The sequence below is a fragment of the Sciurus carolinensis genome, chromosome 8 (assembly GCF_902686445.1).
Source record: "Sciurus carolinensis chromosome 8, mSciCar1.2, whole genome shotgun sequence".
In the NCBI taxonomy this organism is placed as follows: Eukaryota; Metazoa; Chordata; class Mammalia; order Rodentia; family Sciuridae; genus Sciurus; species Sciurus carolinensis.
In genome coordinates, this window is record NC_062220.1 from 8,935,210 (window position 1) to 8,949,899 (window position 14,690).

At 40.5% G+C, this 14,690-nt stretch overlaps 1 protein-coding gene across 2 annotated transcripts in view; it reads right to left on the reverse strand.

Annotated features, from left to right (window-relative positions):
• Positions 1-14,690, reverse strand: part of Cntnap2 (contactin associated protein 2) — a 1,961,892-nt gene that overhangs the window by 857,063 nt on the left and 1,090,139 nt on the right. For both annotated transcript variants that reach the window (XM_047561468.1, XM_047561470.1), the window contains exon 10: positions 3,581-3,752. In XM_047561468.1, coding sequence (XP_047417424.1) covers positions 3,581-3,752 — 172 coding nt within the window. The remainder of the gene's footprint in view (positions 1-3,580; positions 3,753-14,690) is intronic.

Here is a 14,690-nt window from a genome sequence, read left to right on the forward strand (position 1 = left end):
TCCTCTATCTAATGCACGTGTACTCCTACTGGCTGTCCCCTCTCTCTCCACTCAGACCTGACCCCCTTTCTCTCCCTCTGGTGCCAGCCTCCGGGTCGAGGCTGCCAGCGCCTCTCTCTGCATTGTGAGGATACCCTGCTTCTGCCTTTCTTGCTCCCACAGCCAGACTCCTGCTTTCAAAGTGCAAACTGCATGGTGTTTGGGAGCCCACAATGGCTCCCTGGCTCCTCGGAATAAAAGTCAGATCCTTGCAGTGAGCTGCAGGTCCTCAGGATGTGGCTCTCTAGGACTGTTGGGTCTCCTTGCCTGCTGCTCCTCTTCCTGTCCTTCCAAGCTTACCACCTGGTTTCTTCGCAGATCCTTGGTCATGACAGGCAGCATCTTTGAGCTGACGATTCTCTGTGCCTCGAATGTTTTTTCCACCAATTGACAAACTGTTAACTTTGTAGGGCTTATGCACTAATATTATCTTCTTAGTGAGGTTTGCTGACCACTGTCCTTAAGCTGGAGCCAAGTGCCTTGATCTCCAGGCACGCCAGTTCTTATTTTGCTCTACTTTTCTTTTTTTTTTTTTTTTTTTTTTCCATAACACTTAGTCCTTCTAACTCATTATATTCATTTTTAAAATTATATCTGTAGCTCACCATTGCCCTTCCTCCCCTTCTCCCAGTGTGTGAGCTTCAAGTGTACATGAATCTCTGTATGGTTCAAGGATTTGTCTCAAGTGCCTAGAACAGTGCCCACCATCTAGTATGCAGTCAGAAAGTAAGACTGAAGAATGCACAGTTCAGTAGCTTGGTGAACTTGCTCTTTCCTTGATTCAGTAAGGAAGCAAGTCGGCAAAATGAGCCACTTGCAAATGCACACACAAAGAAAGAAAGAAAAAACACAGTAACAATCATGGGGTATTGCAGTACGACTGGCAGGTCCGACCGGCAGACTCACCCTGCAGCACCGGCTGGCCCTTCCCTAAGTTCTGCTCATCAAGCTGATGCAGCTGCTCCTGTTATCACCAAGCGTTTCGGTCAAAACCAGGACTGTGTGGCAGAGCTTTGATTTCTTTTTACCCCACGTTCTCGTTTATCATATTTTCCCCTCCAGAATAACTCTTGAATCAATCAAGGTGCAGTTTGAAAGAAGAAAAGGCACCAAGAGTCAAAGCAGGCTTCCTCAGCGCCTGTGTGTGTAATTGGAAAACGAAGCAGTGGGGGCTGGGCTGGGGCTCAGTGGAAGAGTCCTAGCCTTGCATGTGTGAGGCCCGGGGCTCGATCCTCACATGGCATATAAATAAATAAAATAAAGGTCCATTGACAACCAAAAATATATTGAAAAAAGAAAATGAAACAGGGGACACTGGGCAGCTGGGAGCTTCTGCCAGTGAGGAGATACCCTCTTGAGGGTCACTGCTGCAGGACAAGGCGAAAGCCCACAGGACTCACTGGTGAGATGCATCTTAAGGGGGACATAATCAACAGGCTCAGCAATGGATCTGAATAAAGTGAACAAACCCCTGTGTCACACAAACAAGAAGCACACCACTTCAGGCGTAAGATTTTGAACTGAGAACATTTTAGGAGATGGAAGGAGTCTATTTCACTGATTGGTATTTGAGGTGTGTAAGTTACTGCCCTTAAAACACAGGACAAGCAGAAAAATGATGTCCTTCATGGGCCTAGGAAGTTTGTGACATGGTGATCACTTCCCCCAGCTAATCTCCTAGGTTTCATCCTAAAGGATAGAAAGAAGACCTCCTGTTCCTGCCTTTGCAGGAAACTTGGCAACAACATGGACATTGGGGCTGACCCATTTTGGGGAACAAAAAAGGTCTATTCCTGTATCTGCCAAAAATTAAAATTTGCATTCTCTTTCCCACCTGCTCTCCACATTGGTTTCTTGGCCAGGAGTGCCCTCCTCTATTCTTGTCACTTACCAAAGTCTCATTCCTTTGGTGGGCAGCAATTTAGGTCCTGTTTTCTCCATGAGAGTCAAACATTAAAATCTCAACATCACCTGCACCTCTCTGGCAACGATTTAAACATGATGGCCAGGAATGCGACATTTAGACTGAAACAGCAACATAAAATCTAGCCTGCAAGTGAAGCTGAACTAGGGGACCTCAGGACCATCCACAGAAATGATGATGTCATTAAAGTCACCGACATGGAAAAGAGACTACACACTAAAATGCCTTCATGCACTGTATAACTATTAAGAAGAAATAAAATTTTCTTATATGGAAAATAATTATCAAAACATGTAGATAAATATCTAATATCAGAAAAAAATTCATCTTTCAGCTTTTCTGATTATTGCTACCACTTGCTTCAGGCAGAAATAATAGCTAAGAAACACATAATGGCTCAAAAATTAGGAGTATGTTAAAACAGTTCATATTTCTACTTAAACTGTGTCAGATGGGATATCAATACTTTCCTACATGTAATAGAAATAAATAGCATGTTATGTCTTTGTCCTGTTATAAATATATTAGGCTTTAAAAAGTTAAAATCTGTGCCCATAATAAACTTTTATTTATCATTCACATGAACACAGTTATATTACAATTACATGGAGGAAAACTTACTTCATAATGGATTGTTTTGTATATTTATGAGATTCATTATATCTTTGAATGACAGCCCCCCAGGATCTCAACTTAAATGTTTGTTAGAGCCCAGGTCTGTTCAGAGGGTGGGGGAAGCTGAGGTTAGAATCATATCTTCCTTCAAAATTTAAAAAAGATTTTAATGACATTTTATTTTCTATAATATAAAATTAATGGATTTATATTTCACAAGATAGACCTTTCTTAAAAAATTTGAAAATAGCTTAAAAACCATCTTAACTCAATAGGTTAACTTTAACTCATAGTTAGATGTAGTAATTTGTTGGAAAAAAACATCTCTAAATAGAATAATGTTGTAATGAACAGCATTTTCAGAAGCATGTTAAGGTAGGGATGCAAGAAGAGCTCATATGTAAGCTGTTTCTTCTACTTTGTGAGAATTCAATTAAGGGTTTTATAAAAAGCGTCTTCCCAGATTTGCAAAAATGAATACAGACTAGATATTGTAATATTGCATTTTGTAAATAGGATCAATTATTTGAAATATTTAGCTTTAATAAATCCCTATTTACCCAAAACATCTTGTAATTTTTTTCTTTGCAGGGTCTTTGAAGGGGATGATATGCTGAGGCCAAGTCAGGACTGAGACAAGGAGAGAAGGGACAATTCTGCTTGTGGTGTAGAAAACAAAAGTACAAACTGTCGGAGCTCCACCATCACCTCGCTGCTGCTTACAAAATATTTGCACAAAGCTCACATTCTCTGAAGTAGACTGATGCAGTGACATTATCAGACATATGTATGTATACACGTACATAGAATCCTCATATCAATGCCACAGATACACGAGCATCATAAATACACTTAATAGGCAGTGCAAGAGACAGCTCCCAGCTTGCCCATTTTTTTTTTTTTTTCTTTTTGTCTTTTTCTTCTGGGCCTCTCACTTATCACACAACCAAAAAAGTGCATCGGTAAAGTTTGGACAACTTGAGGCAGAAGAACAGATTTTACCTGTCTATGATGGCGCACATGTCGATGCTGACATTTGCAAAGCTTCCTGGCTTCCTCTGTGCCACTTCGTATAGATTTACAAGTTGATCGTCCACTTGGATGAGCTGCATGCATCCTTGGAATGAAGGCTGAAGAACAGAGTGACTTGAGTTATTCATCTGGTTCAGAAAACCTGTGGAACAGAAAGAAAGGAAATATTAACATCAATGTCTGGCATGAGTTATTCAAATCCTCGTGGGTGTGCCACCTGGCCACAGTCGTCACAACCCGATGCTGTGCTTCTTGGAATGTTGCTGACGTGGTGTCCGTTGCAGGAGAGTGAGCTCCTTGGAGAGTGTGAGGTGAGTTCAGGGGAAGAAGCTGGGATTGACCATAATGAATTGCCCGGTGCATGTCAGACTCTGGATTGACTGTTATTCCAATGTTCTCTCTCTCTTTTTTTTTTCTTTCTTTTTTTTATTTAGCTTTTAATTTTTTACAGACTGCATTTTGATTCATCATACACAAATGGGATACATCATTTTGTTTCTATGGTTGTGCACGATGTAGATTCATACTATTTGTATACTCATACATGTACATAGGGTCATGATGTCTGTCTCTTTCCACCATTTTTCATACCCCCCTCCCTCTCATTTCCTTCTACATTATCTAAAGTTCCCCCATTATTCTCTCATTCCCCCTCCCCACCCCCATTATATATCATTCTCCACTTGTCAGGGAAAACATTCGGCCTTTGGTTTTTTGGGGCACAAACAAAAATAGATGTTGGCATGGATGTGGGGAAAAGCACACTTTTAACATTGCTGGTGGAGTTGCAAATTGGTGCAGCCACTCTGGAAAGCAGTGTGGAGAATCCTCAGAAAACTTGGGATGGACCCACCTTTTGACCCAGTTATCCCACTCCTCGGTTTATACCCAAAGGACCTGAAATCAGCAAACTATAGTGACACAGCCACATCAATGTTTATAGCAGCTCAGTTCACAATAGCTAGATTGTGGAACCAACCTAGATGCCCCTCAACAGAAGAATGGATAAAGAGACTCTGGTATATATGCACAATGGAATACTACTCAACCATAAAGAAGAATCATATTATGGCATTTGCAGGTAAATGGATGGGATTGGAGAATATCATGCTAAGTGAAATAAGTCAATGTTCTCTTGTGATGTCTTTTACTCTGCCAATTTCTCTGTCCCTCTGATGTCTCAAGGTCACTGTTACATGTCCTCACCTGAGTCTGAACTCAGAGAGGAAGACATCAAACTGCAGGTTTTCTCAACTATCCACCTCCTTTCTCTTCTGCCTTCAGCATTTATTCCCATTTTCTTAACGGGCTTGGGCCTTTCATTCAGATGTCAGGAAGCTGAACTTTCTATTATCCATTAGAGTAGATTTCTTATCTGAGTCAATGTGTAACTTGGTGCAAAGAGAGATTTGCATCACAAATGATTTTCCCATTTATATAATGGAAACGAACATTATAAAGACACAAATTCTGATTACAAGGCCAGCTTCCTGTTTTAAATAGTCATCTTATAGGAACTAACTACTGCAGTATAGCTTTTATAAATGGTAACAGACGTGAAATTAAGAGAAAGTGAACACTGAGACTAAAAGAAGAAACCCCCAGTAAATACTGCTGATGTTACAAGAGAGCAGGATAAATATTTATCTCTCTACATGTTTATATATATATATAGATAGATATATATATCTATCTATCTATATATATATATATAGATAGAAAGATATAGATAGATATACCAAGTTTAAAATCAGACAGTAAGTTTTATTGATAAATAACTTTACAGTAATACTGCCAAGCAATTACTATTATGCTTCTTCAATAGAAAAAAGGTGTAATTTTATTACACGTAGAGAATTTGTGGGCCAAAAGGAGTGACATTGCTAGATTACGTTCAGTGTCCTCAGAAGGTTTCCCCTTTTCATCTTGTTCCCTGTATCAAATTTGCAGTCTGGGCAAATTGAAAATGCACTAATTAGTCTGCTTATGAATCTGAGGTTATTTACAAATTCACTAGATCCAATATTATATCTGTAGGAAAAACCCATTTGTATAGAATGGGTTAGAAGCAATATATCCCATTGGATAAATAAAAGTAAATTGTCAACAAAACCAAAAATTGGCCAAGAAGTAATTTTTGAAAATATCCTGTTTTCTTTAACTAGGACTAATAGTATAGTATAATAGAACCTCTTTCCTCACTTCTTTAAAAAGTATCATATTTAAAGTCTGATTCCTATTATTTGAATCTCTTTTAAGGATTAATCATAAAGATGTACATTATTTTCCTTCAATTCAGTACTACGTAAGAGTAGGATTCTATTTAAATTAACTTCTTGACTTTAAAAAATCAGAGGCTCCATTTCAATATCAATATGTGGTTTGTGTGTATGCCCATGTGTGTGGGTATTTTCTTCTGAGTCACATTTTTTTTTTATTTGCATTGACTTAGTCCCTCTAGGAAAATGCTGATTGTAGGTAAGTGGTCCCTTTGGAATAGTTGTATGCACACATATGATTTTCAATTGTTTAATCAGGACAAAGTTGAATGGGGCTTAATGTCTAAGCTTAGTAGAGAGAAAACACCCAGCTGCAACCTCACCGACCTCTCAGAACAAGACCATCATTTATTTCTGCTCTTGTGATTACTTGGGAGTCTCTGAATATCCCTACTAACTTTGTAAGATTCCAAAATAAGCAGATCTGTTTGGGAGAACAGAGCTTCTTCAGCAAAGCAGCTGCACAAACACTGATCACTAGAAATTGGGCATAATTAAGTTCACAAAACAAGGCTTCCTCAGTCACTCAGAACAATGTTCTGTTTGGTCTTGATAATTTTGAAGTTTGAAATTGTCAAGTCCTTTTGTTTTCCTACATAAGAAATATTCTAAGAGAAGATAATCATGGGACAAAATATCACAAATCTATTAAAATATAGATTTTTTTCTCTCTTCTTGAATTATTATTTAAGTTTCCAACATGGATCCCATTAATTCTTGCCCAGCTGGTATTTGCACCATTTTGTAGACCCCTTCCACCTTGACTTGGGGATATTCCCTGAGGACAATAGAAAATTGCATGTGGTAGCAAGGTGTGACTTCCAAGGCTGGTTTCCAACTTGGTCTCCATGATTGCTTCCTCTGGAAAATCAACACTATGCCATTGAGCAGCCCTGTGGAGAGGTCCACGAGAAGTAAGAAAAGACTGCAAAGGTTGTAGGTTTATTTGGGGAGGGGTAATTTTCTGTGGAAAAAAGAGAACGAATCTGTAGTTTGGTACTGGAAGAAAATTGTAACAAAATCCTAAACGTGTGGCATCGATTCAATGTAGGAACTGAGATGTGCAAGTTAGTTGATGGATTTTAAAAGAACTGTTGGGCAGAATTCTAACCATTCTTGAGGAGATTTTCAGTAGTGGCTTAAGGAAGGTGAGAAAATTGTTATTGCAAATGGGAGAAAATTTGACCTGTGCTATGTTGTGGGGAGAACTTTAGCAACATTGCTAATATGGAAAGAGAAAAGATGTATTTACTAAATTATATATTCAATTTGAGGATATTTCCAGGCAGACTATTAAAGGTACTATCTGATACCTTTGTTGTGTTTTAAGTAAAAGGAAAAAGGAGAGAAAGAAGCTAGGGAAGAAATGCTAAATATAAGGAAGTCAAGACTTGACGGATTTAAATATAACATGTTTCCTCACCAGTCTGTCCAGAAAGTGAACAATGCAAGAATTAAGAAATTATTCCCAGGCAATGATCAAATACCAGGAAAATATTATCTAACAGTGGTAGGAAGATATGACACTAAAATCCATGTTGAGACCTCAGAAAGACTTTAGGTGATATATCAGAAAGCAGTACATTAAACAAAAGAATTCTCTAAGAAGCTTATTGGTGTGCCCAATACATCTACACTTTAAATAATGGAAGATCTAATAATAATAAACCTCAGTAGAACAGAAGCCCAAGGAGGGAGGGAGTTCATGAGATTATAGATATGCCTTTTATTTAATGCAGCAAATTAGAATAACATTCATAAGAATCCCATTCATTTTTAAGGGAACTCTATTGGTAGTATAACCACCACTTGTACTGAATGGGACAGAGATGGTACCAAATGAAATGACTTTGAGAGCTTCAAATTTCTATGTGCAGGAAACCATAGCTACAAACAAGATTGCTTTTTATTTAAAAAACAAAAAAGAAAAAGGAGAAAGAAGGAAAGCTCAGAGTAGCAGAACTAAGGACATGAAAAGCAGAGCTAGGAGTCATGGAAAATCATTTCAAAGCAATTGGAGGATTGAGTCCTAATCAAGGAATAACCAGTAAACCAGTAACTAATAAACTAGTAAACTAACTAAATAACTAACTAGTAAACTAGTAAAATAACTAGTAAACCAGTAAATGCTTGACTAGATTTCAGGACCAATATGAACCAGGACATTTTATTTTCTCCTTTTGAATCAAAGAATACATATTGGTTTCTTTATGTATTTCTTACTAGTGTACATTGTGTGTGTGTGTGTGTGTGTGTGTGTGTGTGTGTGTGTGCATAAAACTTGTGCACATGTCTTTAGATTGAGGAAAACTAGACTTGAGTAGCTTACTCAAGTACCTGAACCCAAACAGATTTGTATTCTTTTAGAACTCCCTAGGAGCTTCATTTTGGTTTGACTTGATTTGGATTTTAAGCAGATACCCTAATAAAATGTAATTTTAGAAGGCTTTTGAAGGAAGTGAATGCCCTTCACACCCTGGAGACATGAATCTTTGTGAGCCAGAGGGTGAAACCTGGCAAACAACCTCCATATGGCCATAATCTTCACATTGTGACTCTGGTACTTTAAACACCTCCTACTACTTAGGGTCTTGCACTGTCCCTTCCCACAATGAATTAGTACTGACATGTGTAACAGGCCTTTGCAAAGTCACAGGGTTAGGTGGCTTCCATGGCCAAGTAATAAAAGGCATTAGAGGTTTCACTTTAGTCTTGGGATCACTGACTAAAAGGGAGCCAGTTCCTAGGCTAGGAAACCCTCGAGCAGTCTGAGGAAGAGGGACTCATGTGGAGGGAAGCTAAACAGAACATTAATAATACCTTCTCTGTTTCAAAAGGGGTTAGAAGGAAAATGTAGTATTTATATTCTGCTTTCTTTCTCTGTCCCTTTTAGTACAAGCTGGTAGTGGTACTGCTAATAAAGTTCCATTAAAACTGAATGGGACTCTTATGAATATTATTCAAATTTGCTCCTTGTTCATAATCTCATAATGTTAAGCTCCCTCCCTCTTGGATTTCTGGTCTGTTGAGAATACTCTTAAAATCATCAGAACTTCTATGAACTATGAGGATCTACATGGCCACCATCAACCATGTGGCAGATGAAGCAGAGCTTCCATCCTGGTTGACCCTTAGGTTGTGGTCCCTGGAGACACGGAATGGCAGCCTCACTAGTAACCGGAAGCCAGAATTGCCCAGCTAAGCTGTTCCTGCCTCACTGGCTTCCGCCAATAAAGTAGCAGTGAATAAATGTTTTCAGGGTTGAGCTGCTAAGTTTTGAGGCAATTCAATATGTACCAGGAGATAACTAATGTAGATGATAATGAACAAATCTACCCTCAATTTCTCAAATAGTCTTTAAGAATTAAAACTCAAATATTAATAAAAAATTATTAGTTCTACTCAGAACTGCAAAACAAATTGGCTGATAGATGTAGGCAATTTCTTCACAGTAACCATGAATTAAAAACTTCTTTCTTTGGTGCTAAAATTTCTGGGGATCTAACTCCTTTTGAAATAGAGGAGAACCTGTGATTTATATTCTGTTTTGTTTTCTTTATGGACAAATATAATTTCAGTAAAAATACTACCATGTTATTATCCGTGGTTCTTATAGCCGCTTCTCCAAAGCTTAGGATTTAACCTGCCCAGTAGATTAATAGTGGGACTGTTTGGAGCCACAGATTTGCAGCTGGGATTTCGAGGGTCAGAAATGAAGAGATATAAAATGGAAATGAAGTAAAATTTAACTAAAATTGTCAACTTAGTAGAAAGATAATATAGATCAAAGAGGTAAAAGTTTTCTACATTTTGGTTTAGAACTTTAAGTTTATACCTATGAATTCAGAATAAAATACAATATTTATATATGGATTATTGCTAGTTGACAATGTGTTACAACCACCACAGTGAAAAGAATTGTAACCTTGTCAGTCTCAATTGCATCTCACTACCAGGGAAACTTCCCTCTTGCAGGAACACTGTAATTATGTTACTTTACTGTCATGTTTGAGATTTCTGTTTCAAGACTTAGCAGATAAAAACTTCATATCTGATTTGAAGTCCACTCAGTATATTGTTCTTCTTGCTGACAAAGGAAATCCATGCATTTTTGAGGTTTTAAAATTTTAATCCAGAAATACACCATGGAAAAACATGCTGACATTTGTTTAGACATTAGAATGCCAATCTAAACTGTTGTAAAGTATAATGTGAATCCGATGGAACAGGACACACGCAGCCTGCACAGGGTTGGGAACTGCCCTAGTCTAAAGCCTTGTGCATGTGAGGCTTCTCCATTTGCATTTATTTTAATGCTGGAAAGTTTCAGGGGTCAGTCAAAGGTTGGTGGAATGCCCTAAGAATGTTTACAACAAATGTAGTATTTTTCTTTCAACCTTGTCTTTGAAGACTGTACCAAGTGTGCACTCATGTCTACTGTTTACCCAACCTCCCTGAATAACACCATCGAAATCCCATTCATCAGGGCAGGAAAGGAGCCCCCTGGGGGCTGGTGTCCAAGCAAGTAGAGAGTGAGCCCAGCAGTGGCCGAGGCCAAAGCAAGGGGCTGCCCTGCCCAGGATCCCCACCCAGTTTGGCTGGGTATATAAATACATTGAGCAGAGGAGCCAGCCTCGAGGTCAGGGAAGGTGGGATGTAGGACAGACTGAATGAGCTCTGAGGACTTGGGTGGCGGTTCCTCCGTCTGTGGGAACCTGGGGCTTTCTGTGTGTGTAGACAGAAACCAACGCAGGTGGTTCATGGGGCTACTACACAGCTACCGGGATGGGGGACGGTCGGGGAACGGGCTCACCTAAGAAGTGACAAGCGCTCCTGTGGCAGAGACTGTCTCCATGGCTAACGACAACCAGGACTCTTTCAAGAAAAGACTACGTGAGGGTTTGGATATGGGGTGTTCCTCCAAACTCCTGTGCTAACGCAGAATGTTCTGAGGTAAAGTAATGGGATTATGAGATCCATAACCTAATCAGTCCATCCTCGTCTCAATGGCCTGGGTGGTAACTACAGGCAGGTGTGGCGTGGTTGGAGCAGTGGGTGGTGGGGGTGGCCCCTTCCTCCCTCTGTCGCTCTGCTTCCTGGCTGCTCTGAGGGAGCGGCTTCTCTGCCACCTTCCCCCATGGTGGGCTGCCTCGGGCTGGGCCCAGAGCAATGGAGTCAGCCGTCGAGGTACTGAGACCTCTGATGCAAGAGCCAAGACCAACTGCTCCTCCTTTAAGTGGTTACCAGGTATTTTGGTACCTAAATCAGACCAACTTCACGACTGGGTCAGGGTAAGTACGAGGAGTCTGGAATACTTTATTGTATCATAAAGCAAAGGAATGCCGGGGAAGGACACTGAGGCACCCGGAACTGGTTCTGCTGCCCAAATTCAGGACAATTTAAGTACAACAAATGATGTTGAGTGTCAAAAATATACTTTGATTATCAATAGAAAAATGGAAGGAAGAAAGAATAGAATAGAAAGAAATAGAAAAAGAATAGAAAGAATGGAATAGAAAGAAGAAGGAAGGAAGAAAACAAAGCTGCAGGCCATCTCCCAGTGAGTAAGAGAGGACCCGTGAGTCTGCCTACAAGTCACTCCTGTATCATATGTTAACTAAGACAGATCACAGAAATGCTGGAATTAAAAAGTCACCATTTCACCCATCATATTAATCATCGATTTAGGAATTGATGCTCAATTGAATGGGTGGAGGTTGAAGGAAGAACTTATTCTCAAAGAATCTTATTAAAAATATTTTTTTTTAATTTCAAAAAAGTCACTATAGTAAAGAAATCTGGCTGGCAGCTTCTCAATCAAGTGATCAAAGTTGTCACCCTGGGGAACTGGACCAATTGACACTGTGCACCTCCAGATAAGACGCAATGAGAAAAATAAGATGTGACCTTGTGATACTCCTACCCAAAGTACAAGGACTGGGTCCAGCCATGAAGAAACACCAGACAAAAGCACACTGAGGGGACCTCTACTGATAACGGACTTGAAGCCTTTAGGAATAAGTTGTGAAGTCAAGAAGCAACTGAGGAACTGATTCTAATTGGCAGAGGCTGAAGAGGCACAGTTGTGATTGGCAGAAGTTGTAGAGGCACAGTTGTGATTGGCAGAAGTTGTAGAGGCACAGTTGTGATTGGCAGAGGCAAGACAATAGTGTGTGATGTAGGTCCCAGGGTGGATTTTCTTCTATAAAGGATTATAAAGGATGCTGTTGGAGAATTGGGAAAACTTGAACAGAATTATCTGGGTGAAGGCTGTACTTTATACTCGTACTGTAACTTTTTGTAAGTTTTAAGTTAGCAAAACCAAAACAAAACCAAATTGCTGTTAAAAAATTTATGTTCAAATGGTAGTGTCTGCTAAAAATTCTGTCAACCATGAACCCTAGTTTGGATTAAGTTGATTCCATCGTAACTGCATTGACTACTCATGGAATGTCAGTGGAATTGTTCTTCCTTGGGTTGTGATGATTTCCAGGTCACTGAAGAACATGTCTCCATCTTTATTTTACCAGATCTCTCAGGGGCATGCGACACTTGATATGAATAATCAAATTTATTAAACCAAGCTGAATTTTATGGCTTTCAAAGACAAATATTCTTGTTTCTGACTCCCATTCAATCTTAATTCATATCAGTCTTAGCCAGATATATACACAGAGAGATCCTAAACCATAGAAATCATTAGGATACCTGCAACCATACAGCTCACCCCTCCTGTAGGTACAAAAATTAAAAAACTACTATTAAAGCAAATACTTAAAAGGAAGTTGTACCCAAGCTTGATTTTCCCTGGATATATAATTTAAATGCTTATCACATCTAGAAATGGTTCTGCCTTATTTCACATGCTACTTTGCCAGTTTCCTAACTCAGTTCCTAGGAGGTCCACCCTTGATCACTGTTTTAGTCACACTGGTCTCTTTCTGAGCCTCAGGAGAGCCAAGCCCTTCCTGCCTGGGAGACTCCTGGTACTTCTTATATGGCTGACATTCTCGTGAGTCAGGTCAGCTCAACTATTACTTTCCAAGAAGGACCTTCCCAGAGCACTCTATTTAAAATCATTCCACAAATTCTCTCATTCTATTTCTTCAACGACTTATTGGTTGCTGTAGAATTTGTCACAAGCTGTAATTATCTGGATCTGTTCCGTGTGTCTACCTGCGGACATGTGTGTGTTCTGAGTATACATTTCTCTTCTTGTAGTGTAGTAACTTCATGGGAGCGGGGATCCCGAAGTAGCTTTAGGACTCGCTGAGATAAAATTCACATATGAAAACTCTCCACGTGACTCATCTGAGCACAATCCATGGGACACCTGGGAGACTGTGGTGAAGGGAGTCTTTAAATTCTGGAACAACAACAGTACGTCCTTCACCACATGATCTGCCTCAGCCTCAGGACATTCTGGTCCTTCTATATCAGTCAGGTGACTGAGCAGGTGCACAGACACTTCTGCATCTTCATCCTGGAGTGACGGATGCCTAGTGCCAGTCACCTTCCCTGCCTCCAGGTCCCTGCTTCAGCTGCCCCGCACAGAGACCTCCCGACTGCTGGTTAAATAGAACATGGCTCTCCCCACTGTCTTATCTGGAATTGCCAGTGAGGCTGAAGGAGGTGACATGAGATGGGTGAGACACTTTACAGGAAAGGTGGCTGGACTGTCAGGTCCTGTCCGACGGACCGGGAGCTGCCTGGAGCAACGGCCGGGATGGCTCCTAAAGACCAGGCTGAGTAACGAGATGGCTGTTTTTGCCTCTGTGGATGGGGGAGACCCAGAAGGAGCCGCAGGTCTAAAAGGAGTGGGATGCAGAGGGGCCGGGGTGGGAGGGGTTCGATGAGTCCAGAGAGGGCCTTTCAAGTCTGCAGTGCCTTCAGGATATCTAAGATGAATGTCCAGTCAGCAGTTAATATTCACATCTGGAAGTCAGGAGAGGGGCTGGGAATTGAGAGAGATTCAGGCATCATGCTGGGAAGGTAGAAAAATTGCCTGAAGAAATTGTGTCTCGCTAAGCAAAGAAAGCCAGGGCTGCAACTTTAGAAATCATCCAGGTGTCAGAGGTGGAGCTGAAAATAAGCCAGGGAAGACACCTGAGGAGGAGGTAGGAAGACAACTACGAAGTGGTAGGAAGGAAGCTCCAAAGATGGGTCACCAGTCAAAGATCCAGGGGTCTGCATGAAGACGGGGTGTAGGCTCCCTCAGCAGGTCGATCAGGGGGACCATCGGCAAGCTCACAAGGGGGACACGGGTGGAGAGAAAAGACAGGGTTCTCGGAAGGAATTGTTTCCCTTCCCTCTCAGGCTCCACATTGAATTAAAATACGTGCAGAGATGGAGAGAAGAGGGGTGCCTGCGAGTGGGCGGGCCGAGAGGCAGGCGACCTCACCTCTCCGTCACCCGCACTGATTTACCAGTGGTGGAGACCATAGTCCCTCGGAGGCAATTTTTTTAATCACTTAATTTTAATGATATAAGTGTCATAACACATTTTTATTGTCTTTTTCAAATTCAGTTACTTACATGTACTGTTTACCTGTAATGGATGAGGGCAGGATACAAGGCTAAGAATTTGGCCTCTATCAACTTTTTGATCTGTATAAATGAATGCTGTGTTCCTTATTTATTTACCTGGACAAAGGCAAATGATCACATGCTAGCACAGGAAGTCACTGGGAAGGCAGTAAGAATATTTCTATAAGGTAAGAGCCTAGAAGATTCCAGCATGTGGCTTACACCCAAGAGATCCTGCAAATCCTTCATCACCCTCATGGTTTCTACTGTTACAA